Genomic DNA, 27,932 nt, shown 5'->3' on the forward strand with positions numbered 1-27,932 from the left:
CTCTTTCTTTTCCACCTTTCTACCCAAAGGCACATCCTGGATCCGAATCCATCATGACTCCCCACACCTAGAAGAAAGACAGATGCTCTCCCTCCAGGCTGCCCTGGTCCTAGGAGACACCATGCCTTTTACTCCGGGCTCAAGAATCACAGAGATCATCCATCCAGAAGGACTGCACAGGAGACAGAATGCTAAAAACTGAGAGACGTTCACATGGACCTCATAGTAATTTGAAGACGCTGCCTCATAGTCTGCGCCAGGTTAAACTACAGATGTATCAATATCACCAATTGTAAGAACACCTCACTCGTGGACACTTGTGAATGATTACAGAGGGAAAAACGATGCCACAGGCTGTAAAACTGTTTTCTGTAGTAGATGTGAACCGTGCAGCTTGATTCAGCCTCTTCACAGCTGTCTTGAAGAGATTGTTCTCTGGCAGGAGCATAAGATGTGGCAACCACCCCCACACTAGCCCTTCATGTAGCCCTGCCTTCCTTTCAGAGATTGATAACCTCATTCTTTCCTAATTCTCTACCAAGTCTGAATTTGATTGGCTGAAAATCCTTCAGAAGCCTGAGAAAAACAGGAAGTGGTCTGATCAGAAATCGTACAGAACAAGTGATAGCTAAGCCTGTATGGGAGAGTTTTAAAAAGGGTAAACCTTGGTTTACGTCTGGGCCTTCCAGAAAGTAAATTGACGTGGCACAAGAAAAATGGGGGTAGAATACCAGAACATCAATTTCCCATTTTAATTCCGATTAGAAAGACTGCATTGCAATACAGTAGAAAGGCTGAATAGAATTACACCAAATTTAGCGCAAACTTAGAACTTTACTCAGAAATTGCACTTTCCTTTATTTGTTCAGTAGTTTTTGAGAAATATGTGTTTAAGAGGTGCTTGATTGGGCATGAAGGGGTTAACCTCCCCAAAACGTAAGTGAAATCTGAACCATTGGTACAGATATGTGGTGAGTGGCCAATTTAAAGAAGATGTACCAACACATCATCTTAAATCTTAAAGTACGAGATTCATATTTTCATTTAGAAAGTGGCAGTTTTGCAGCAAAGTGCAAACGTGTTTTTTAAGGGTTGTAGCCTTTTGCAACAGTCAGCAGCACATGGCAACTAGTGAGATGCCCAGCACGATTATATTTCTGCAAGAGGATGGAGACCTCTGCGACCACTGCTGCACCACCTGAAATCAATGGGGCTAGAGGCATGTGAAGAGATACCAGATATAGCTTGTCTATCAAAATTCTGCAAGTTCCATTTTAAATATCGAAGGCACAGCACATTGTAGCTATGACTCCAATCCAATCCAGGTCACAGTACAAGAGATTTTTGCTCAAACAAATTCAGTGTAAACATAAGGAAGATTAAGAAGTGACACAAGTAACCCAAAATTGGCATCTGCCAAGGATTACGCATTCATAATTAAAAGTTTGCCCAACCCCCGCTGGTACTCATATCTGGAACCCAACATTTGTATGGTAGAGGTGCTTCTGCAGTTTGTGAGAGGTGTGCATTTGCCCAGAAGCACATTATTTGTTTTGCTTTTAACCATGCTGAAATTAGATGAATATGCATGAAAATTCTCATAAAAATATTCACGTACTGGACTTTTATTCGATCCTTGAGCTGTTTGTGTAGATTGGTCACGCGGGAGAGGGCTTAGTTTCAGGAATGAAGGTCCCAAAACATGATTTCTCAATGTTACCTCTTGTTTTATGACACCACATTTGGCATGCACATGTACACAGAGCTCCATTTCTTCCATGTGGAGAATTAAATAAATAAATACATTTCCTTCACTATCGTTGTCGAAATTGTCCCACACGGCCCCACTGCTCTTACCTGCAAGGGCCACAGCTGTCTTAGTGGCTTTTTAGATCACTAACCTTCCAAAGCTGCACAGAGGCTTAAGCAGATGGGATTGTCTCCGGAGCTCTGAGTTGTAGAGAATCCTATTTGTCAGAGAGGACTCTAGCTGCCTTTGTGCCCCCCCCCCTTTTTTGTTCAGAATGTAAAATCTTTCCACTCGGTATTCCACGGGGCTTATCTTTGAGGTCCATACTCTTCAGAGTCTACATAGCCCTGGTATCTACATTATTTTACATTGGTTTCACCTTCTTCGCTTATGCAGATGGCATCCAGTTTGCTGGGTAGGCTGACTGAACAAGGATGCTGAACTCCAGTCTCTTATCTGGACGTCTCAATTTATGCCTTTCAAATCCTTACAGCTTAACTCATAAAAACTAGATTTTTCACACTTCTTTAGCATTTGATCCTCCAATTAAGAATATTGCCTTCCCTTGTTTCCTGCTCATGAAGATCCTTTGCAAAATTGTTTATATATTTTATTTTTTGGGGGAGTTTTATATCGTGCAAATTCGACCCGAAGGTATCAGAGCACTTTACATGAGCACCAGCTGTGTTGCAGATGGACACATTGATTTGTTAGGCACGGGCAGATTAAGTGATTTTCCCAGAATCACAGGGTGTGAAGCATCCCTGCCGAGATTGACAGCTCTAGCCATTGGACCACATTCATATTTATTCTCTCTCTCTCTCTCTCTCTCTCTCTCTCTCTCTCTCTCTCTCTCTCTATTTACATAAATTACGTATGTGAAGTCTATCTTTCTAAACATTTAAAAAGTCTATTTATTAAAAAAAAGAATGTCTACAGTACAAAAAAACTACAATAAAAATAAATTGTAATACACTTATTATTAAAAATAAACTATACAAATTAATAACAAAAATCTAAACATTAGAGGGACATATTTTAGAAATGGAATTTGAAAAACCTTTGAAATTCACTGGAAAAAAACAAACAAAGGTTACAGGGACATTATAGTTAGGAAATACAATTTAAAAAAAACTTAATAATTCACTGAAAAAAACAACGTATACATGGACGTTACAGTTAAGTTCACATTTCACTCTAACAAAACCATTGAAATTCAGCAGTTTTAGCTACCTAAGCTAAGTATAACTTACCCCCTTGCAATGCACTGCTTATGGCCTCACATATTACATCACTCATGACATGGTCACTGATGAAATCGCAAATTAAACCACAGCCCACTTCAATGACATAAGAACCACCACTTTCTCTTAGCATTGCTTTACTCATCCCCATCAAGATGATTTGGAATAAATCACCCTCTAGTACAGACTGGATCCAGGGGACACACCCTTCATCGCCAAGGTTGGTAGTTCAGGCTTCCTCCTGCACCAAGCAGAATCATAGTCTTTTCTCATTGTCCTTCCACACAGAGTCCAAGAAATTGGAGGCAATAGGGCAAAAGGTAGTTTCTGCAGGAAGCTTAGCCCTGCGCTCCATGAACACCACACGATTACTGACGAGGTGCAATCATACAATATGGGAAATGGCAGATATGATGGTATCATGCATACAAGATTACCTGAAGGGGTGCTTTGCAGAACTGGTCAGAGATGACCAGGATTTCTCAAGACAAATAATCAAAGCAGGTCTTGAGAGAGTAGGTTAAGTGGCCAGGCTATGGGCTCCTTTGTAGCCCTAAGGACGCAGGTATGGTTGAGGCCCACTGACCTTTCCGGAGATGTGGAGGGAAGTTTCATGGATATGCTATTTGATGTCTTTCACCTGTGGGTAACAAAGCCAAGGCAGCCCTGGTGAAGTTTAAGGCATGCAGAACAACTGCCCAATCCTTCGGACTAGCATCCTCAGAATTAGACTTCCACAGACCGTGTCAGAAGTTTTGTGGCCACTCAAAAGGTTTTCCCTTTTGCCAGTGCCAGCCTTCCTAGTTTGTCCAACAGCCAAACTGGCAATGTAGAGGCACATGGAAAAGCAAACAGCCCAGCAGCCTTCCTCCTTCTCCCCATCCTCGTACCATCTGAAAAGTCACTTTAGGCCTTCTTTAAAGGGAACACACCGGTTAGAGGAAGGACATCATCCTTTTTATTGGCCTGGGGGCCATACAATGGACCTGTGTGTCTTGCAGATTATATAGAGGAATTATGCCCGACCCTCAAGTTATATTCTGTATAATAAAATATCTTGTTTCCCTCCTCACTCTAGAGTCTGCCTCACTTCTTTGATTAAAAGAAACGCCTGTGGACCCGTAGATTTTAGGTGAAGCCTTCCACGGCTGGGGGTCCCTTTGGAACCCAGTTCTCCACAATGCGCCCCTTACCAAATCACTCCCCCTCAGTTACTTCCTTTAAAGGATCACCTTTGGATTCTGCAATAGGAGGTGGCGGACCAGTTGCTAAGAGGAGCAATTAAGTTGTTCCCATAGCATCAAATTGGGCTCCGATACTACTCCTGTACTTCCTATTCCTAAGAAGGAGGGTGATCTGCATCCGATCTAAGACCTCAGACTCGTGAAACTTTACCTTAGCAAACAAAAGTTCAGGAAGCTCTACCTGGCTCATGTATTTTTGGCACCAGAAGCGGAAGACTAGGTCCTATCCCTCGACTTGCAGTGCATATATTTTCAAATACCAATCATGCAGTTGCAGTTTCTTCCTGCATTCTACTGATTACTCACGCACACTGGCACATGAGGGCTGTCCAGTGGTGCCTCCCTATGCAGTGATTCCAATGTTGTCAGGATTGCCCAGTACTACAGTGGACTTGCTATGGTATTCAGTAGAGGAGTATCTGATGCAAGGGATGCCCTCTTTTCCACTACCACCACCAGCGTGGTACTTATGGACGCCTCCACTTTATGGCGGGGTGTGCATCGAGAGAACAGAAAATCTGAGGCCTGTGGCCTCAAGAAGAGAAAGTTCAGCACATCAGCCTGGTGAAGTTGCAGGCAATTCCCCTGGCCCTGAAAGCTTTTCTTCCTTAAGTTTGCAACCAATCTGTACAGCTCTTGACAGATGATGTGCCCATGATGTGGTATGTGAACAAGCAGTAAGGCGTGAGGTGTAATATTCTCTAGTGGAAAGGTCTGAGGCTCTGGGTGCAGGCAAAAGGATCTGGCTGTTCACCAACCACCAGGGGAGACAATCCGAGTCTTTGTCATCTTGTCAACCATTAAAGGCTTATACCCCTCATATTTGCCAGTCATGACAAAGCACACTGTGCACATTTCTGACCCTCCCAGTTTCAATTGCAGGGAACAATTAGAATGTCTTTTGGTTAGTGAGGAAATGTTCTTTTTCACTACTCTTTTCCTCCATGCCTTTAGCTCCTCGAGGCTTGATGAAGTTGCGCCTAAAGTGGGCCCAAGCTATTGTGATCGCCCCAGAATGGCCAAGGAAAGTGTTGTATGCAGACCTCCTGCCACTGTGTATGTGTCCTCTGATCCAGTTACCTCTTGGAGGGGTTCTCTTTTCCCATTCGGAGAAGCACGTTCTACAACCTGACCTCCAAAGCTTCCACCCTCATGCCTGGAGAGCGACCAGGGACATTTGAGGTCCTTTTGCCTGCCACCATAGTTGGCTTACATTATCTTGTCAGGTGTGTAAATGTGACTGTAGACTCCCTTGAAATCCACACCTATCAGATGTATTTTGTTTCTCTAGTAGACGTATGAAGTGAGCTCTGTTAAAGGTCATATTGCATCCCTTCAGCATTAGTTTGTCTACTTGACCAGCCATCTTTGTTGAAGTGACCTATTCTTTAAAAGTTTTTGAAGGGGCATGCATTTTTTTTCCTTCACCGTTTGTTATGCCCCAATGTGACCTCAATGTGGTTCTAATAGTCTTGATGGGGTCGCTGTTTAAACCTCTTCACAGTTGCCCCTCAAAACTGTGATCTTGGCAGCAATCACTTCAGCGTGACTTGTCAGTGCGCTGCAAGAGGTGTGTGTTTGCCAACCCACCACCTGCTTAAACCTGGACAAACTAGTCCTGAGGAATAAACCGGCTTTCTTTCTGTAGGTGGCAACCCTTTCCATATGGGACAGTCAATTACTCCTCCCACCTTTTTCCCTCTGCACCATCCCACCAAAGGAGAAGAGGGATTATATTGGGTGGGCTGTCATATGGTAGTCTGTTTTTACATCAACCGGTCTAAATAGTTTTTGTCTGACAACCAGCTCTTTGTGGGTTTGCACTCCACAAGCACCCGTGCAACATTTTAGCAAAAGTGGACCAAGGTCATTCCTGTTTTCCTTCGATAGATTCTGTTGCAAGTCTAAATTGTAGCCTTTTTAGAATTCTAAATAAAACAGAAAATCTTTCTGACCAATGTATTAGGAAAACCTAAGAAGGAAGACTCTGCTGCGAGCCAAAGAAGGACGTCAGTTAAGGCAATAATCCTAAACCCACAGATCTCTAATCTCCACAAGCGACAATGTGCCAGGGGCATTACCTGAGAAGCTAAGGCCACCTGCTGCCTTTGATGTGAAATATTGTCATGAGCACCTGAGCACGAAGTAGACAGAAGAGGGACTCTGGATGGGTGGAGAAGCACCCACTGCGGGCAGAGGTACATCAGTGAGATCACATGCTCAGCCTTGGCGCTTTTTATGTTGCCACCTTTTGATAGAAATAACCTCAGGATTCTCTAGTAATATTTCGGGCATCTTGCGAGGTGACTCACAGAGACAGATCTGGTTGGTCGCCTTCATTAATGGGCTTTAGCAGACACGTTCCCTGTTGGAGGTACCTTATTCAACACCAAACTTTCAAACTCTGTTTGTGCTAAGAGTAGGAAATGAATGTAACTATCTGATCTTGCTGGGTTTATTACGTTTACTTCTGCCTGGCCACAACCTGCAGATGAGTCTGTAGCGAGGGCTGCTCCTGCCGCTTAAAGGGGCCATCCAGTGAATGATGCCACAATACTTCTCAAAACCCCAGCTGACTCCATCAGACAAACCAAACTTGCAGAAGGCCTATTGTTGGTAATTGTTGGAGATTCAGGACTGGGAGAAGAGAACTGTTGTTTTCCCTACACTGGATGGGCTCCTTAAACAGTAGTGTATGTTACCTGTATTGGTTCCTGTGAGGATTGTATTTTCTTTCTCTTTTCTAATTCTCTCTCCTTGCGGAGTGGGTCCTGGTCTTTATGATAAGCTCGTAGAGGGTTTGTGCAACTGACCCTTTTTCATTTTAGATCCCAACTCATTCCAAACACCTGTTTTGCTATACTTTCCTTGTGCAACTTACAACAATTAAGTTAAGTTCTCAATGGAAACTTTTATCTCAAAAAATGATTGTAGCTAGTTTTGTGTTTTTGTATGAAATATGTATTTTCCTTTGATTATGTAGTGCAAGCAGATTGTTTGGAGCAGTTTTGCACACTATAATAATAGATAGTCATAATTAAACAGGACAGATAGCACCTTAAAAGGACTGCCTGTTTTCGAGATAAGCTGAGCCATCTACCTTCCTGTACTTGTCCTTCCCATATTCAGGATATTGGCCCAGGCAGTGGTGGTCCGTACACAGTGGGGTGAGGTGCGAGAGAGGGTAAGTCGACAGATAACTGAATAGGGAAAATTAAATAAATAAATCCAATTCCATTGTCTGTCAACTCCCCCGCCCGCCCCGCCCCGCCCCGCCTCACCGCGCTTAACTGTGCAGACCGCTGCTAGGCCCAGGTGTAACCGAGGACCTCCACTACCGCAGGGGGATATGAGAGTTGGACTCGCTTTTCCCACATTGCTATTCCGTGGCTGTTATGCTCCTTTGTTTTGACTTTTATAGTTCTTGATTCACTGCCCTGCTTACCCCATCAGATAGTGGGGCCTATGCATGCACTTAAAATAAAGCTGTAAAGAAAGATGAAGACAACCTGAACACAAGGGCAAAGAGATACTTTATACAAAGCAACATCCATATTTAATGAGTCGTGCACATGGGAAAGCAAAGCACAGGACCATTACTACTAGGATTATGCCCTCTGCCACTGGAAGACACCAGCAGAAAGCCCAACAGGTTGCTTTGCGCCACACACAGCCTTGGACCATGGCGCAGAGGCAAAGGTCCGCTGTCCAGCGTAGGATTTGTACTGGAAGCATATCCTTCCAGTACAATTCTTATGTGTAGACAATCGCAGAAGGGTCAAACGCACTGGATGTGTGCTGTGCACTGCAGCACACATACACTGTATCAGTTCCTGGGGGAAATCAACGCATGCCTCCTTATGAGTGTCAACACTTCCTCTCAGTCTACCTTGGTATATCAGAACTTGTGTTAAAACCTATAGTTGTTTGCTGTGATCTTGCTCCAGAATGACTCACTTGATGTAAAGCAGCACAATGTGGTTTTGGTGCTGTGAAAAGGCCCCTATTCTAGTGCAAAAGTAGATCGGTGCTACCACTTTACACCATACTAGTGCAAAGCATTAGGACATCTGGGCCAATGAGTGCTGGACGTTCTTTGAACAGGAATGGGTGCTATAAAGGACTGTAAATTAACCACACATTTGTAATAAATCTGTTTTGAACACATTACACTTCTACGGGTGTTCTTATATAAGTTTTAACTTAAATATCTTACAGGAGCATTGCAAAGTCTTATAGCACTTCAGGCATGTGAGGAATTTGCCTGCTGAAATACTGCGCGTACACCAAAAAAAGCAATTTTACAGACCTTTTGCAGCAACTTGGCTCCACCATTAAGTGAATTTTTCATTCAACGGCCTTATGTCACATAATTGAAGCACCAATACTGGCATTCATTGCTTCCAACTGTTGTTGTGTCAACTTTACTCCAACTGGTTTTCTTCCACCCTGCATGGCTGAGTTAGTCATTCTTTACAACCGCTATCGAGTAGCTTTGAGGCCAATTTAGAATCAAGAGCAGTCAGTCGCTTCTGATTCATCCACTCGTACCAGCCGCCCAGAGGCAATGGTCTGTGTGCTAGCCTCTCAATTTCTCCTTAGGCCAGTCTGCCTCTTTTAGAATTGGCTTCAGAAAGGAGACACTGTGATTCAGGTAGACTTTAGCTATTGGTTATTGTGTTGTTGTTTTCATCTTAGTTCCTTCTATCATGTTGTGTATTATGGTGCACTTTGCTCAGATATAGCTTCTGATGTATCTCCTACACTCCACTCCACCAGAGTACACCAAGTTCTGAAATACGTTCATTCAATAATCCTGAAGTTATGCAATAGATGCAGTGCCACACACCCTAGGCTCTGGGCACACATTCGAAACCTTCAACTTACCAATGGGCCCATTTTCTGTAAATGATCACAGCAATTGTGTCTAGTGGAACATATCCAATCAATGGCATCACAGAAAACAGCATCTCATTCATATGACAGCAAAGCTTATAAAATACACACTAAATAGTTCAAGCTCACATGGGTTAGACTTTCTCAAAATAGTACTTGTTCTGCATATAGCAAAGGAAGTATGCCACTGCTTCAGCTCTGCACAATTCTTTGTAAAACTCGAAGAGTGGTACAATGACAATTAAAGAAATAGTCAAGCAGTGCAAGGTTCTGAAGAAATCATAGATAGATGATTCGGGGAGTGTGTAATTAAGAACATATCATGAAGGAAAGTAGTTTTTAGTGTGGCGTCTGGAACAAGTCACAGGAGGGTGGCTGTCTTAGCCATGGATGTGCATGTACCAATGTGTGATCAGAAACATCAGTGAGCTGTGACATGGCAGTGTGATCTTGAATGGGGCATGGTAGAATGAATGTGTTGTAGAGCAGGTCATAAAGGTACACATCAGCCGAATGGTGGTACGTACCCATTGCTGAACTCTAAAAACCTTTTCCTACCCTTTCACGGTTCCCATCTCTGAACCCTAAAAAGCCTTTTTTACCCCTCGTGCCTAAATCCTAAAACCTTATTACCCTTGAGACTTACCCATCATTGAATCCTAAACACATCTTACTACCCAGTTAGCCTACTCATCCTTGAATCCTATAAATACTTTACTACCCCGTTACGCTACCTATCCCTAAACCCACAAAACCCATTACTACCTCTTAAAAGTACCTATCCCTGAATTCCAAAATCCCCTTACCACTACCCATCCCTGAACCTTAAACCTCCCTTGCTAACGCTTATCTCTGCCCATCCCTAAACCCTTAGTACCCCTTAAAACTAACCATCCCTGAACCCTTAAACCACCTTTTTACATCTCGCCTAGGCAACGCTTGAGCTGTCTCGTTAAAACATACACCATATACTATAGCGGGGAAGCTTTGTTTTAGCTCCGCCCACTCTGCCCATCTTTTGCATTGCTTACATCCTAAATGCTGCATTCTGATTGGTTTTCGGCTTGTTAGTCCCTCCTCTTGACGGCCATATCGTCATTTGTATACTTCCATAGCTATCAGCCCTTTACTTTAAAAACTATTTTGTTCCCGTGGCTAACCCCCTCCACTTACGCAGTCCGTGACTGCTCATGCCACCACCAACTGCCCTCCCCCCGCACTCCCGTTTGTGCCTTTTTGGTAGCCCGCTCTCCTGTTTCAAATGCAATAGAACTCGCGTAAATGTGAGTTATATTGCATTTCAAATGCTTGTTACACTACCGATCACTACACTTTTGAAAATTAATGTAAATACATCTGCCAAAGCGTGATCCTGGGCAGGCAATCTATGGTGAAATCTATCAGTGTGTATTATCTAAAACATATCATGGGTTGATCAGTGTGCCATTGGGTGTACATAAACCAGTGAGTTGTTACGTGAGTGACAGTGTGTGTACCAGAAGAGTTCAAGAATGGATAATATTTTCAATGTTTTGATCTAGAACAGAAGATGAAGGTTCTAACCTGCACAGTGTGATTTTCAACAGGGGTCAAGTGGTAGGACGGCAGCTGGTGATATGAACCAGGCCAAGGGTGGGTGAGTCAGTCTGTGGGTGAGATACAACAGGTCATGGTGGTGTGCATCTAGCAGCACAGCTAAGAACACTGCAGGGCTGATGGGTCTGAAAGAGTTACCAGTAATACACCATCAACAGACACGTTTTGTATTACCTAAACTGGAAAGTGTCATGAAAGGTTAAAATGGGGATAGGGGTGGTCATGTGAGTCTTTGAGAGGTACAGATGCGACAAGACATTCAAGTCATGCCTAAATTTGCTTACAATTTAATTGCACATGCCCTTTATCAGCTGCAGACAACGATCAACAATTACCTGATGACAAGACAAGCTGAGTAGCTCTCCTTTCACGGCATGTTTTATTGCACAGTGGCCTCCACTTGAGGAGGCAGGTATTTGCTGTGGGGGAGGTAGTAGGCTACTTCCAGTCACCATCAATACCAAGTTCACAATGATGATGAAAAGGATGCTTGAACCAATCCGTTCTTCAGAATAGGTGTGATGCAAAAGGTTGACGTCCAGGACTTTGACTTTGGACATAATGTTTCAAGAAGAAACCTGCAACCCTATCACAGTATTCTATGGTAGTACAGAGGTCCATAGAGCATCCATCTGGTTCTGTAATTATCCACATCCACCCAAGCTGAGCTGGGAGCATCATCAGAAGACCTATAAACCGTATGTTTGTTTGTGGCTGGAAATTGTCAATGGCCCCGAGGCTGCATCTTGTGTGTGCGTTTTTCTTCTAGCAGACAGACCATGCTCTCGCATCTCCTGGGTTACCAAACGGAAGCAGTAGAAGAGTCCAGAAAAGTTCTTAGCTTCCATCTCAGGACACTGAAGAAAAATAAGAAATTGAATTTTTCAGCTGGCTTGGAAATTTGGGTAGTCATTTACAACCATGAATTAGATTATTGTGATCTTTTGGTTGGTCTTTGTCATCACCATGTTTCAGGTGTTCCTTGCTTTAACAAACTTTTACTATTCCAAAGGTAGCAGTGGAAATACAAGTCGCACTTCTCAAATTACTGTAGCTGATAGTTTCATTATGTTTTTTTTCATTGCTTTTCAACCCTGTGCTTCAACAATATACATTTACAACAAGGGGTGGTGAGGGACAGAGTCTCTGAATTAAACAGAATACTCTCACCCAGTCAAGAGATCAGGGCTAGATCCAACACCGTTTTTTAGCTCACTGCACCATCCCAGTTTCAGAACCTGGCTGTATGCAAATTAGTCTGTTCCTGTCCCAGTGCATGATGGGAACAGGGCAAACCAAACTACAAAAGCCAATTCTTACACTGGGAAGGAAACAAGCTACCGGGAATCAAGCAAGCCGGGCCGAAGAGGCTGAAATGCCAGAAACCGGTCCCCGGTAGCTTGTCTCCTTTCTGGTAAAGAATTGGCTTGGTAGTTTAGTCTGCCCTGTTCCCATGATGCACTGGGCCAGGGACAGACTGATTTGCATATAGCCAGGTTCTGAGCTGGGATGGGGCAGTGAGATAAATAACGGTGATGGATCAAGCCCTGATCTTTGGACTGGGTAAGAGTGGTCTGCTCAATTCAGACACTCTGTTCATCACCACCCCCTTTTGTAAATCGATTTTGGCCACTATAGGTGTGGCAGGGTATACTCAGACATGAGTCCCTTTCTCACTGCTCCATCAGGATTCAAGCAAGCCGGGCCGAAGAGGCTGAAATGCCAGAAACCGGTCCCCGGTAGCTTGTCTCCTTTCTGGTAAAGAATTGGCTTGGTAGTTTAGTCTGCCCTGTTCCCATGATGCACTGGGCCAGGGACAGACTGATTTGCATATAGCCAGGTTCTGAGCTGGGATGGGGCAGTGAGATAAATAACGGTGATGGATCAAGCCCTGATCTTTGGACTGGGTAAGAGTGGTCTGCTCAATTCAGACACTCTGTTCATCACCACCCCCTTTTGTAAATCGATTTTGGCCACTATAGGTGTGGCAGGGTATACTCAGACATGAGTCCCTTTCTCACTGCTCCATCAGGATTCAAGCAAGCCGGGCCGAAGAGGCTGAAATGCCAGAAACCGGTCCCCGGTAGCTTGTCTCCTTTCTGGTAAAGAATTGGCTTGGTAGTTTAGTCTGCCCTGTTCCCATGATGCACTGGGCCAGGGACAGACTGATTTGCATATAGCCAGGTTCTGAGCTGGGATGGGGCAGTGAGATAAATAACGGTGATGGATCAAGCCCTGATCTTTGGACTGGGTAAGAGTGGTCTGCTCAATTCAGACACTCTGTTCATCACCACCCCCTTTTGTAAATCGATTTTGGCCACTATAGGTGTGGCAGGGTATACTCAGACATGAGTCCCTTTCTCACTGCTCCATCAGGATTCAAGCAAGCCGGGCCGAAGAGGCTGAAATGCCAGAAACCGGTCCCCGGTAGCTTGTCTCCTTTCTGGTAAAGAATTGGCTTGGTAGTTTAGTCTGCCCTGTTCCCATGATGCACTGGGCCAGGGACAGACTGATTTGCATATAGCCAGGTTCTGAGCTGGGATGGGGCAGTGAGATAAATAACGGTGATGGATCAAGCCCTGATCTTTGGACTGGGTAAGAGTGGTCTGCTCAATTCAGACACTCTGTTCATCACCACCCCCTTTTGTAAATCGATTTTGGCCACTATAGGTGTGGCAGGGTATACTCAGACATGAGTCCCTTTCTCACTGCTCCATCAGGATTCAAGCAAGCCGGGCCGAAGAGGCTGAAATGCCAGAAACCGGTCCCCGGTAGCTTGTCTCCTTTCTGGTAAAGAATTGGCTTGGTAGTTTAGTCTGCCCTGTTCCCATGATGCACTGGGCCAGGGACAGACTGATTTGCATATAGCCAGGTTCTGAGCTGGGATGGGGCAGTGAGATAAATAACGGTGATGGATCAAGCCCTGATCTTTGGACTGGGTAAGAGTGGTCTGCTCAATTCAGACACTCTGTTCATCACCACCCCCTTTTGTAAATCGATTTTGGCCACTATAGGTGTGGCAGGGTATACTCAGACATGAGTCCCTTTCTCACTGCTCCATCAGGATTCAAGCAAGCCGGGCCGAAGAGGCTGAAATGCCAGAAACCGGTCCCCGGTAGCTTGTCTCCTTTCTGGTAAAGAATTGGCTTGGTAGTTTAGTCTGCCCTGTTCCCATGATGCACTGGGCCAGGGACAGACTGATTTGCATATAGCCAGGTTCTGAGCTGGGATGGGGCAGTGAGATAAATAACGGTGATGGATCAAGCCCTGATCTTTGGACTGGGTAAGAGTGGTCTGCTCAATTCAGACACTCTGTTCATCACCACCCCCTTTTGTAAATTGATTTTGGCCACTATAGGTGTGGCAGGGTATACTCAGACATGAGTCCCTTTCTCACTGCTCCATCAGGATTCAAGCAAGCCGGGCCGAAGAGGCTGAAATGCCAGAAACCGGTCCCCGGTAGCTTGTCTCCTTTCTGGTAAAGAATTGGCTTGGTAGTTTAGTCTGCCCTGTTCCCATGATGCACTGGGCCAGGGACAGACTGATTTGCATATAGCCAGGTTCTGAGCTGGGATGGGGCAGTGAGATAAATAACGGTGATGGATCAAGCCCTGATCTTTGGACTGGGTAAGAGTGGTCTGCTCAATTCAGACACTCTGTTCATCACCACCCCCTTTTGTAAATCGATTTTGGCCACTATAGGTGTGGCAGGGTATACTCAGACATGAGTCCCTTTCTCACTGCTCCATCAGGATTCAAGCAAGCCGGGCCGAAGAGGCTGAAATGCCAGAAACCGGTCCCCGGTAGCTTGTCTCCTTTCCGGTAAAGAATTGGCTTGGTAGTTTAGTCTGCCCTGTTCCCATGATGCACTGGGCCAGGGACAGACTGATTTGCATATAGCCAGGTTCTGAGCTGGGATGGGGCAGTGAGATAAATAACGGTGATGGATCAAGCCCTGATCTTTGGACTGGGTAAGAGTGGTCTGCTCAATTCAGACACTCTGTTCATCACCACCCCCTTTTGTAAATCGATTTTGGCCACTATAGGTGTGGCAGGGTATACTCAGACATGAGTCCCTTTCTCACTGCTCCATCAGGATTCAAGCAAGCCGGGCCGAAGAGGCTGAAATGCCAGAAACCGGTCCCCGGTAGCTTGTCTCCTTTCTGGTAAAGAATTGGCTTGGTAGTTTAGTCTGCCCTGTTCCCATGATGCACTGGGCCAGGGACAGACTGATTTGCATATAGCCAGGTTCTGAGCTGGGATGGGGCAGTGAGATAAATAACGGTGATGGATCAAGCCCTGATCTTTGGACTGGGTAAGAGTGGTCTGCTCAATTCAGACACTCTGTTCATCACCACCCCCTTTTGTAAATCGATTTTGGCCACTATAGGTGTGGCAGGGTATACTCAGACATGAGTCCCTTTCTCACTGCTCCATCAGGATTCAAGCAAGCCGGGCCGAAGAGGCTGAAATGCCAGAAACCGGTCCCCGGTAGCTTGTCTCCTTTCTGGTAAAGAATTGGCTTGGTAGTTTAGTCTGCCCTGTTCCCATGATGCACTGGGCCAGGGACAGACTGATTTGCATATAGCCAGGTTCTGAGCTGGGATGGGGCAGTGAGATAAATAACGGTGATGGATCAAGCCCTGATCTTTGGACTGGGTAAGAGTGGTCTGCTCAATTCAGACACTCTGTTCATCACCACCCCCTTTTGTAAATCGATTTTGGCCACTATAGGTGTGGCAGGGTATACTCAGACATGAGTCCCTTTCTCACTGCTCCATCAGGATTCAAGCAAGCTGGGCCGAAGAGGCTGAAATGCCAGAAACCGGTCCCCGGTAGCTTGTCTCCTTTCTGGTAAAGAATTGGCTTGGTAGTTTAGTCTGCCCTGTTCCCATGATGCACTGGGCCAGGGACAGACTGATTTGCATATAGCCAGGTTCTGAGCTGGGATGGGGCAGTGAGATAAATAACGGTGATGGATCAAGCCCTGATCTTTGGACTGGGTAAGAGTGGTCTGCTCAATTCAGACACTCTGTTCATCACCACCCCCTTTTGTAAATCGATTTTGGCCACTATAGGTGTGGCAGGGTATACTCAGACATGAGTCCCTTTCTCACTGCTCCATCAGGATTCAAGCAAGCCGGGCCGAAGAGGCTGAAATGCCAGAAACCGGTCCCCGGTAGCTTGTCTCCTTTCTGGTAAAGAATTGGCTTGGTAGTTTAGTCTGCCCTGTTCCCATGATGCACTGGGCCAGGGACAGACTGATTTGCATATAGCCAGGTTCTGAGCTGGGATGGGGCAGTGAGATAAATAACGGTGATGGATCAAGCCCTGATCTTTGGACTGGGTAAGAGTGGTCTGCTCAATTCAGACACTCTGTTCATCACCACCCCCTTTTGTAAATCGATTTTGGCCACTATAGGTGTGGCAGGGTATACTCAGACATGAGTCCCTTTCTCACTGCTCCATCAGGATTCAAGCAAGCCGGGCCGAAGAGGCTGAAATGCCAGAAACCGGTCCCCGGTAGCTTGTCTCCTTTCTGGTAAAGAATTGGCTTGGTAGTTTAGTCTGCCCTGTTCCCATGATGCACTGGGCCAGGGACAGACTGATTTGCATATAGCCAGGTTCTGAGCTGGGATGGGGCAGTGAGATAAATAACGGTGATGGATCAAGCCCTGATCTTTGGACTGGGTAAGAGTGGTCTGCTCAATTCAGACACTCTGTTCATCACCACCCCCTTTTGTAAATCAACAATATACATGGCATTAACAGACAAGACACACAGAATCAAACAAAAATACATATTTAAATCAATCGAAAAGTAGCTATAGGGCACTTCTAGAAAATACCACAGAACATAATAATTCTTCTACTGAACCCTAATAGATAATGAGACAAGCAGATAATCCTACAAACAGAGTGACTCTGGGGCATATTTAGAAAAAATGTTGGCCCACGGTGTTACGCCAGAATTGGTAACGACGCGCTCCGACATTTTTAAAATGCAGGGATGCGCCTTATTTACAAAAATACTCCACACCCCTGTGTTTTCGCTAGCGATGGCCCTAATAAAGCTGCCTAGTGCCATGTTGCAAGGGTGCCTGTGCTGCAGGGGTGATTGTTTATGTGCAGGAAGGCAGACCTTCCTGCACATAAACAATCTTGAAAAACGATTTGCTCTTTCTATGTGTGCTGCACCCATGGAAAGAGAAAAACGAGGAGAAATTAATAATTTCTCTTCGTATCGCCAGTGTAAGACCAGGTATTCTCTGGTCTTAGTTTTTGGCGCTGCCCCAGCCCTGTAAATATAGGGCAGCATCAAAAAAACAATGGGTTTTGCGGCGGGTGGAACGCCCACTGTAACACCTATTGCACGCCCTTTTCACTCCGAGTGAAGCTTGAAAAGGGGCCTTATTTACAACACAGTGTTAAGCCACGTTTAGTGCTTTAATGCCACTTTGTAAATAAGGAGAAGGGGATATCACCACCGGAACGTTGATAAAAGTGACGTTCTGGTGGCAAAATCCCTTGGTAAATATGCCCCTCAGTTCTTTACAGTTAGTAAAGAGCTGAGAGAAGTGCAAATGCATGATATAAAAAGGTCAGTTCTTGCAAGATAAAATATATAGGGCCAGATGTATCAAAGAATTGTTTTGCGATTCTCCAATAGCGATTTTTAGAGAATCGCTATTTGAGAATCGCAAAATGAGATGTATTTGAAAAATCTAAATTTTTGTGTGATTCCTTAGCATTCCTTAATTGGGACTCGCAATTTGCGTGTCGTAATTAAGGAATGGCTTCCCATTCATTGCTATGGGCCAAGAGGCCCATAGGAATGAATGGGAATTACATGCGCAATTCGCGAGTACCCAATAGGTACTCACAAATTGCGCATGCAATTTCAAGGGTGCAAGGGTTCCAAAAGGACACCCTGTTGCACCCCTGAAATGTGCATGTGTGCACACATGTGGCGCCCATACATGCCCTAAGGGCATGTATGAGCGCCACATGGCTTTTTAGTAGGAAATTGCAATTTACCACCAACTTCAAGTTGGAGGTAATTTGCGATTCCTTACAGCAATATCGCAATTTGCGATGGATTCAAAAATAGCATTTAGGGAATCGCAGATTGCAATTCCCTAGCTGCATTCGCAATTTAGGTAATCGCAAATAATTGCGATTACGCAAATTACGATTAAACAATGTTTCATACATTGCAAATCGCTTTTTTGCAATTTCAAATGGACCAATTCTACACATTGGCCCGATTGCGATCGCAAAAAGTGTTGATACATCTGGCCCATAGTCCTGTACACCAAATAAGATATTTCCTAAAAGATCAGATATATAGTCCTGTAAACAAAATGAAATATTTCATTACATTTGGCAAAGTGCTGAGTAAAAGTGCAAATGCATGGTGCACAAAATGTGGTTTATAGGAGATCAGATTTATAGTCCTGAAGACAAAATTACAGATTTCATTACATTTGGTAAAGTGCTGGATGAAAGTGCAAGTGCATGGGATAAAATCTAGACATAAATATGTTAGCAAATGTAATTCATTTTGGAAAAAAAGTGCTAATGTCTGATGCCCCTTCCAGTTAAAAGCAAGCTACCCTGCCCCTCAGCTGAAGAAAATGTATAAGGAACCCTTCTAGACAGGCACTTTGCCCCACTCTACAACACAAGCTCTAATAATCACCCTTCCCAAACCCGTGAGGGACCACACTCAGTTGTCCACATACCATCTGCTCTCCTTGTTAAATACTGAGTAGAAGATTTTAAATAAAATACTAGTCAATCGCTTGCAACCCCAGTTAAAAGCAAGCTGCCCTGCCCCTCAGCTGAATAAAATGTATAAGGAAGCCTTCGAGACAGGCGCTTTGCCCCTCTCTACAACACAAGCACTAATAACCTCCCTTCCCAAACCGGGAGGGACCACACTCAGTTGTCCGCACACCATCCACTCTCTTTGTTAAATACTGAGTATAAGATTTTAAGTAAAATACTAGTCAATCGCTTGCAACCCTCATACCGAAGTTGGTGCATATAGATCAATCTGGCTTCTTTCCAGGGCGTAGCACATGATCGAATATACACCAGCTGTGCAATATCATGTTTACCTGTACAACGGAAGAACCAGAAGCAGGATGTGTCACACTAGATATTACTCAGGCATTCAACACACTGAGCTGGGACTATATGCTGGCCGCACTACAGAAATTTGGGATTCCACATGGCTACACTCATTGGATCCAATAATTGTATCACCTTCCGACAGCAAGGGTGTGCACAGGGTCGCACATTTCAGAATCATACCAAATACAGTGGGACACAAGGCAGGGATGCCCCTTATCAGCCATATTGTTTGCCTTGCCCTTGAACCACTGGCCCACAAACTACAGGTTTCCTCGGCGGGATGGGGTATAAGGATAAATGGCATCCACCATGTTCTCCCACTATAAAGATATCTCACAACAGGCCGGATTGACAACGGAAGGGTCCTTTTTGGGAACAAAATGTTACTCACGCACACAGATTTCACAAGCGAGTGTGGAGTCAGAGAGACAGTGTCCTTGACTCAAGTCTGACACGATACATCAAACAACACTGGGCACAAACAGGACAGAACCAAATAAACACAAGTTGGTCCATCTAATGTACATTATGGGAACGGGTAGCCACCTAACCCATTGGCTCTATTGGGGAATATGCACACACTGGCCATCCCCTGTAACTGCAACACTCACTAAATGGGAACAGGACATTGACTGACCACTACCGGACAAAGATTGGGCAACGATTTTAGAATACCCAAAGCGAGTATCCTGTAACATCCATTTTAAATTCATCCAGTATATGATAACGCAGAGAGCATACCTTACTCTGCATAGAATACACACCATCTTCCCTACCATCCTGCCATCCTGCCATAGATATCCTGATCAGGATGCAGATCTTTTACATATGCTTTTGTCTTGCCCCGGCCTAGAGAGATACTGGGGTGGAATAACTGATACCTTAAAGGAAGGTGTGGGAGACACCGGATGGCAGACAGTATGGACAAGTATACTAGGACTATACAGAAGGCGAAAAGAGAACAAAGTGCGAGTCAAATTCGAGGATCTGGCTTTGCTCCTTGCAAAGCGAGGTATCTCTAGGAGGTGGAAATCCCCCGTGGCCCCAACACTGCTTAGTTGGAAGGAAGAGGTTGAAAAATGGGGATTGGCGGAAAGTGTAGCTATCCGAAGAGAGACAAAAAGAGACCTAAGAAAGAAGGTGATCGCAATGAGCTGGGACCTCTTCTTGGCATCTTTCAAAGCAGCTGACTCATTCGCTCCATGAGGCTCTATAAAAGTCATTCACACTTGCCACCACTAGTCCCCTGCCCAGACAGGAGCTCCCACTCTTGCAGCTGAGACAAAGGGATTGCCGTGGTTAAGACTTCTCCAGGTCTCCATTCACCTTCATTCTACAGAGTACACACCCAACTGGGCAGACATCCCACTCTTCAGCTTCTACACTCTAGGTTTTAGTCACAACCTTACAAACTTACGTTTCTAAAATTCCAGGTGCCGCGTAAGCAGGGGAGGGGACTGTGGAGTTTATAAAAATGTGTATTACTGGCGATACCTTGCTCCAGGAGAATAGTAACATTGTTGTAATAGCAGGGCGGTAAGAGATGCCATATCAGGACATAGGCCGCTCAATCGGGTCCCAAATGAGACGAAATTATAAAGGTGATACAAAGTTAAGATGTGATGTAACAGTATGCAAATTACTTCACCTTCATGTATAAGTTTGAGAACCTGCTATGCAGATAACGATTTCTTTAATTTTCTTTTTCATGTACTGTAACTGTAGAAAATGAATAAAATTTGGTGGAAAAAAATAATAAAGCAAACTACCCAACACCCCAATTGCACGTCTGCTTCTTAGTGTACCATCAAATACTCCATCCACTTAGTTACTAAGACAAAATCCTATTCCCCCAGTGTTGCTTCGTACGACCCTTTAGCCTTTACAAACTTATTTCCATATCGTATGTAGCCCGGAATCTCGATCTCCGCATTGCAAATGTTGGAGAATCTGGTTTCAACCAGTCTGATGCAATGCAGAGCCGAGCTACTGCCATAGCAATAATTACCAGATAAGATTCTCTCTTTAATATCACATTGTCTTCTGTATCATCCACCAAGCCTAGTAACATCATTAATGGAGTGACGCAAATCTGCCCTTTCATTATATGACTCAAAAATCCACCTATCCCTTGTCATAAAGGTGCTAACTTAGGCCATGAAAGAACATATGAATGCATTTCGCCTATTCTGAACCACACCGCTTGCACTTGCCATCCGAGTCACCTCCTCACTTAGCAATTTTAGTATAATATGAATTAAAAACTGTCTTGAAGTGTTGTATTCTCACAGTCACTGTTGATAAAAACGTGTCACTAAGTTCCAGTGACTCCTGGAGGCAAAACACCTCCATTTAGAATCTGAGAGCCCTATTTGGAGTTCTGGGCTTCTAGATCATCTTTTGGAGTGTGTACCAACAGTTCGTATATGAAGCCAATTCGGTACCTTTGTCTGACAATCTCAATTAAGGAGATCTTACTTATAGACCTTAAATCCTTTATCTTTTTGAAGAGGAAATCTCGAATTTGTAAAAAATTTGGAAAATTCCTCCCTCACTAAGACGAAAAATTCCTATACTTTCATAAAGGAACAGAGCTGAGCATCAGTATAGAAGCCACCTAGTGCCGTAATGCCTTTCTGCCTCCATCTTTTCATCACTGCCGCTTGAAAAATAGAGGGTAACAGAGGCGAGGCAAAAGTGGGTGTGTAAAAATGTATCTTAAAAATCTCTAAGCAACCTTTGATCTGAGTCTATACCTTCTATACTGCTTTTAACACCTTAAATCTAGTTTTCCTATAATAGCTAGATTCTATTTTCCACATTAAACAACCTTTTGCTTAAGTTCCCAGCCCCATTTCATATATCGTTGGGCATCTGCAGCACCTACTCCATTTGACCCAGCTGTTATTAAAATTTCCATAGACTGTATGATACATGACCAGTAGTACAGAGTAAAATTAGGAACAGACCATCCACCTTGTAATCTTGATAGAGTCATATATTTCACTGCTCTTCTTGGCCTTTGACATCCCCATAGGAAACTGACACAAAGTGATTCCAATTTCATCATACAACATTTCTTAATCTCCAAAGAAATAGTCTAAAGAAGATATGACGCTTTTGGTAAGACGTTCATTTTTAGTACATTACACCTGCAGACTAGTGAATCGTTTAGATAATCAATTCTATCCTGCTCCGCTTTAACAGTGGGGCCATATTGCTCTCCACCAGTTGATCCAGGGTAGTTGTGATTCGGAACCCTAGATACACTGCATAAGAAACTACTGATGATTCCTAAGGTTGATTCCCTCAGTACATACAATCTGGGTTTTAACCTCATTCAGCTTACATCCTGAATATGCCCCAAATTGCTTTGCCAGATCTTTAATTTCGGATAGAACTGTAGCGGGATTTACGGGAACCACTGCCACATCATCTGCATACGCAAAAACCCTGCATTCTACATAATTCTGGATAACTGATTTAATACACAAGCTTCTATCAAGTTTCACTAAAAACGGATCAATATAAAGTGCAAATAATAAGGGCAAACAAAGACATCCCTGTCATGTTCATCTTGAGATACACATGTTCTATGATTCCAAGCCTGTGGCTCATATCTTGGCGGTTGGGTCTTATATAGTGATCTAATGGTCATTATAAATCCTCTTCCGAAACCTTTTCTCTCCAGAACTGACCATAAAAATCCTCAGGACACACGGTCACATTTTTTCACTGCATCTAATAAAATCTGCCCTAAAGGCGTCTTTTGCACTTCAGCTAAGTCAATTAGCGTAATGACTCTCCTGATATGATCTACTGTACCTCTGCCAGGAATAAACCCATGCTGCCTACGTGAAACCAAGAGCGATATGACCCTGCCCAGCCTGTTCACCAAAATCTTGGCATAGAGAAATTGGTCTATAACACCCAAGGAGTAGGGGATGGGTTACCTTTCTTCTTCAAGATCACTATATTAGCTGTTTCCCATAAAAAGGAATCTGCCCTTTGTCATGCCTCTCGGAATGTTTGCAACATGTCTTGTCGCAGTTCTTGAAAGAATGTCTTGAAGAATTCCAGTGGAAAAGTAACTGGTCCAACAGCATTCCCTATTGCGAAAGAAGCTATAGCTTCTAAAATCTCTTATATTGAAATCGGAAAGACAAGGGTTGCTTGATCATCTTTATTCAATCTGTCTAAACCCCAGAAAAAGTCGCCATATCCCTCCACCGGAGGTTCTAAGTCCTCCAAGTACAAATCTTCTAAAATCACTTATAGCATCTGATGGGGCCTCACCATTCTGCCCTCAGGCTCATTAATAGGCATTAATCCCTTTCTCTCCTTCTTCTGCCTAATCCATTTGGCTAGTATTCTACCGGTAGTCTCTCCATATTCATAGCATTCTGATCTATATGTGTGACATTTCACAGCCTCCTCTTTAATAAAAGACTGGTTAATTTTGGCCTTCCATATTGCTATCTCCTGTTGTGTTTCTTATACATTGTGACACCCAGTTAATTTCCAAGTCAGTTTCCCCTCTTCCACAGACAACTCCTTACACAAGCCCTGAATCCCCCTCTGCTTCATTTTCTGTAAGTGTAGACCAGAGCTGAGGGTCTCCCTTATGACTCCTGCCTTCAAGGCGTCCCACACCACCCCAGCCGAAGCCAACTCCTTAGTGATTTACAAAAACTGCTCTAACCAGAGTCCCATATGATCTAAATATAACAGTTCTGTTAGTAGCTTTCTATCAAATGTACAAGCACCGCGAGGACTAAAAAAACCTACTACAGGGATCTCAAGAACCAATGGACTGTGATCTAATAATACTCTAGGGAACATCTTTAGTTTGGCCTCAGAAGTCAAGGCAGTGGAAACAAAATAATAATCTAGTTGTGCCAGCTTATTGTATGGGAAAGAGTAACAGATAAAACCTGGGTCCAGAGGCTTGTGTTATGCCATACAGCTACAAGGCCATGGTCAATCACTAATCGCTCCAAGGCCCTAAAAACCATTGGTTTCCCTCCTTAATTCTTCTGTTTATTGGTTTGTTTGTTATTCACATCCAGATGGATATTTAAGTCCCCACAAAAAACTAGAGGTAGATGCCATGAGGTAAATTCCATGTTCAGTAAATCAAAGGCATTCGCCTCATCAATGTTTAGCTCATAAACTGTACACAATGCAAACTGGGCAGACCCCACACTTCATTCTGTAATGACCCATCGACCCAATTGGTCTACTAAACTACGACGAGAGGAGCAGATAGAGTTTTTTGCCAAGACTGCCACCCCTCAAGATGTTAAACCCTGCTGTGCACAGGCTAACACTGTCAAGCCTAGTTCTTTTAAAAGTTCCTGCTTTACCCAGAAAATATGGGTTTCTGGCATACAAACTACATCTGGTCACATCACTCCAAAGCCTAGAGCAACTGTTTCTTTCATTTCTATAATTTAGGCCACAAATGTTAATGGAGCAAATTCAAAAATTATGCCCCAACATTTTGTTTTCTGCAGAGTGCCATCGCTCCTAGGATTGTCTTATTGCATTTCAGTACATCGCTCATGTTATAAATAACAATGCCACATCACAGGTCATCCTCTAGGGGATCTCGAGATGAAGTAAACCAATAAGATCTATTGTCATTGGAGTCAACATTAAGCTTAATTGTTCCCGATTGTTTTAAACTTATCATCTTTAAAAAATCTATGCTGTCTTGCTTGTATCTATTGTGATTGTGTCTTGTCAGCCCCACACCCAACACCCATATCCCCTCTCCTTCCTTGTCCCCAAACCCTCCAGAGCCCCCTTTCCACCCTAGCCTATGCCTCTCCCTTTCCCTTCCCACCTCCTAGAAGCAATAGGATCGGATTGGTCCGTTCATGATGGTGTGCAATCCGCTGACCCTGGGCTCCATTGATTCTGTTTCAATCACCAGAAGTCATTCCCTGTCACTTAACCCACACCAGCTGCTCCCAGAAAAGCTAATGAAAGAAAGTGGAAAAAATGGAGGGAGAATATCATTCTATTATGATATATCTGGCAAAAACTTACGTGGCTATGGGGGTTGGTATTCATTCCTACTCATTCATCCTATTCACATTTTCTATCACATCGTTTACATAGTTCACCGAATATCTAGCTTATCCAAGTCTCAAGGTTTCCAAATACTCCCTTGCCCTAACTTCTGAGGTAAAAATTGAAACTTATCCTTCACAACCACTTTAGGCTTAGCTGGATTCAATAGGAAAACCTGGGACCCATTGGTTTCAAATAATGCTATCAGTTGTCGAAGTGGCCATCTCCTTTCAACCGTAACATGGCAATAGTCTGGTCTAAAACAGTACTCATACCCCCAGGTTGTTTCCAATCCGGACAAGCCAAATCATAAAGGGTCTGGTGGAACAAAAAATGCCAAGACAAATGAATACTGTCCTGTTTTTCAGCCCTTCTTTCCCACCTCAAGAGTTTTGTTTAAATGGGAACCAGTGGGCCCCCTGCTCTTCAGCATACCAATTCCAATTGGAGAGTTCCGGGATGACTGCTTAAAGAGTTCCACAATAAATCTATGGGTATCTTCTCCCTCCACCCCTTTGGGGAAACTCAGGACTCTGAGATTGTTCCTTTTAAGTCTATTCTCAAAACCTTCCATCTCCCACAGGGCATCATCCATAAGAGCTTACAACATGCCAGTTACTCCTTTCCAAGCCGTTAACTCATCTTCCATTGTTGAGATTCTATTCTCTACTTCTCCCATTCTTTCATTAAATTTAGAGCATGATTTTGCAGCTCGACGAATAGCTCCCTGTATTTTACGACAGGCTGACTGTGTTCTACGACTCTCTGTCCGTGTCTCATCCTGGTGTGTCAAAATTATTTAGTACTTTGTTTTCAGTGAGATTAAATCTGGGATTTCATGAAGACACTCCCTGCCACCCCAGGAAGCACACTCCAGGCTAGGAGTCACAGAATAGTCCCAGAGCAGCTAATTTGCTGAGTTGTTTCTCGCCCAGGCTGCTTACATTGCTCAGTACACTGTGCAGTGAAATCCTCATGTATGTTGCCCTATGGGCCTGAATCTTCTTCTTCCGACCAGCTTGAGTGATCAGAGAGCGAGAAAAACGTATTTCCTGAGTCCACATCCATTCCAGCTTTAAGATTATGCTCATTTGGTGCTTTTGTTGTTGCACCACACCTCTAGCCTGATTCTCATCTGTGGCAAAATCTTCCATTAGAATCTGGGTAATAGCTTTGATTACAGGAGTTTCCCCCACCAGGTTGCCACTGCAGTTCTTGTTTACCTCCCCTCCCAAAATAATCACATGTGGCATGCAAACCTGTGGGCAGCTTTAACACATCAGTTAAATCAGTCACACACCCTCACTTCTCATTGTAGTTCCCTCCCCCCAGCTGGGTGCTGTTAGGTACTCACATCCTGTGGATTCTCAATTTTTCCTTCCTTTATCATCGAGCCTTCAACACTCTGTACCGCTTCCAGAACATTGATAGATAAGCTCACTGTGGTGCCTGAGATCTGGAGCATTTTCTTAAGAAACTTCCCCATGGAGTTTAAGATTTTTTTCCTGCCCCATGGCGTTGCCGGCACCTCAGGCCAGTGATCATAATTTGATAGCCACCGCAAGTTTATCAGCCTCTTTCAGACTTGGAAGGCAGCGTGTCATTCCGACGCATAGAACAGCATCCTACTTTGAAAGACATCAAGCGAACTGCTCTCAGATTCAGCACCTAAGTATCGTGGTCTGGCAGCGCTTAACTTTTCACCACCCGCTGCCACTCAGTTACTGAAAAACAAGCAGCTGAACCTGCCATCGACGTTCTGTATCACCATGCCCATGGTGGGTAGCCCCCACCCCTCTATATAAAAAACCTCCCTAGAGTCTAGTGGGCTTTCTGCCCCAATCAGGTCTAATTACCCCATCTGCCCTGGGAGGCAGAAAGAATGTTGCCCCAATTACTTGGAATGAAGGCATGTCAATGCCCATGCTGGATAGCCCCACACCTATATTTAAAAAAATCCCTGGCTTCTTGAGTGCTTTCTGCCCCATGGGGGTCATTACCCCATTCTGCCAAGGGACTCAGAAAGACTGTTGCTCCATTTAGTTGGGGTGGGAGCCTGCCCATTCCCATGGTGGGCAGCCCCACTCCCATACTTGTTTTTGTAAAATTCCCTGGCGTCTAGAGGACTTTCTGCCCCAACTCACCCATGAGGCACAGGGTAAAGACTGATGTGCATATAGCTGAGTCTGAACTGGGGAGGCAAAGTGAGCTAAAGTACGATGATGGATTCTACCTAGATCTTTGACTAGGGTGAGTGCCTGAAAAGTTTCAGCGCTCCGTCCATCATCTCCTTGTGTTTGCTTTCTTTGCCCTAAGTTGGCAGGGTATGCCCAGACGTGGGTCCCTTGCTCATTGTGCCACTGGATTCAAGCTAGCCTGGCTGATATGGGGTGTTTCCCCGAAACTGGTCCGGATGCTTGTTTCTGGTCCATGGAAGACCTGGCTTGGCATTTCGGGCTGGACTGCTCCCATGAAGGCTCAGGGTCAAGAATGATTTGCATATGGCTGGGTCTGAACTGGGGTGGCTGATGGATTCACCCATATCTGTGATAGGGGGTGATTTTCTGAAAAGTGACAGCGCATGGTCCATTATCTACTTGTGTTTGCATCTTTCTAAAAGTGGCATTTAAAATGTTTTCATAATAAATTCTACTTTACCATTAAGGAGGATTTATGATTACAGTTCAATAGGTAATAAACATGACCGCTCTATTTCATTCCAATTGAGAATTACATTTGTTAGATGTGATAAGGAATCTCTGGTTTTCAACTATAGGAGGAGTGGGCCTCAAAGTAGTAAAAAAACGTATTTCTGAATTTTTCACTATCAGGACATGTAAAACTTAAATGTATGTGTCCTACCTATTGATTACAGAGCACCCTGCCCTGTGGGCTACCTGGGGCCTACCTTAGGGGTGACTTACATGTAATAAAAGGGGAGCTTAAGGGTTGGTAAGGAATTTTAAATGCCAAGTCGAAATGTGC

The 27,932-nt window shown here is 44.1% G+C and overlaps 2 protein-coding genes and 1 long non-coding RNA gene across 4 annotated transcripts in view; 2 read left to right on the plus strand and 1 right to left on the minus strand.

Annotated features, from left to right (window-relative positions):
- TYMP (thymidine phosphorylase) overlaps nucleotides 1–2,765 on the plus strand; it is a 318,282-nt gene extending 315,517 nt beyond the window's left edge. The window contains exon 10 of the mRNA XM_086952002.1: nucleotides 30–2,765. Within this exon, the coding sequence (XP_086808128.1) occupies nucleotides 30–202 (173 nt within the window). The 3' untranslated portion in view covers nucleotides 203–2,765. The remainder of the gene's footprint in view (nucleotides 1–29) is intronic.
- A 3,964-nt stretch (nucleotides 2,766–6,729) lies between these two features.
- Nucleotides 6,730–8,405, plus strand: LOC147659058 (uncharacterized). The gene is made up of 2 exons (XR_015307327.1): nucleotides 6,730–8,215; nucleotides 8,259–8,405. It is a non-coding gene; the product is annotated as an uncharacterized LOC147659058 (long non-coding RNA).
- Nucleotides 8,406–8,548: 143 nt separating this feature from the next.
- LOC147659059 (protein tyrosine phosphatase domain-containing protein 1-like) overlaps nucleotides 8,549–27,932 on the minus strand; it is a 209,779-nt gene continuing 190,395 nt past the window's right edge. For both annotated transcript variants that reach the window (XM_086952001.1, XM_086952000.1), the window contains exon 12: nucleotides 8,549–11,587. In XM_086952001.1, coding sequence (XP_086808127.1) covers nucleotides 11,420–11,587 — 168 coding nt within the window. In that variant the 3' untranslated portion in view covers nucleotides 8,549–11,419. The remainder of the gene's footprint in view (nucleotides 11,588–27,932) is intronic.

Source organism: Lissotriton vulgaris, unplaced genomic scaffold, assembly GCF_964263255.1.
Source record: "Lissotriton vulgaris unplaced genomic scaffold, aLisVul1.2 SCAFFOLD_968, whole genome shotgun sequence".
NCBI classification, from domain to species: Eukaryota; Metazoa; Chordata; class Amphibia; order Caudata; family Salamandridae; genus Lissotriton; species Lissotriton vulgaris.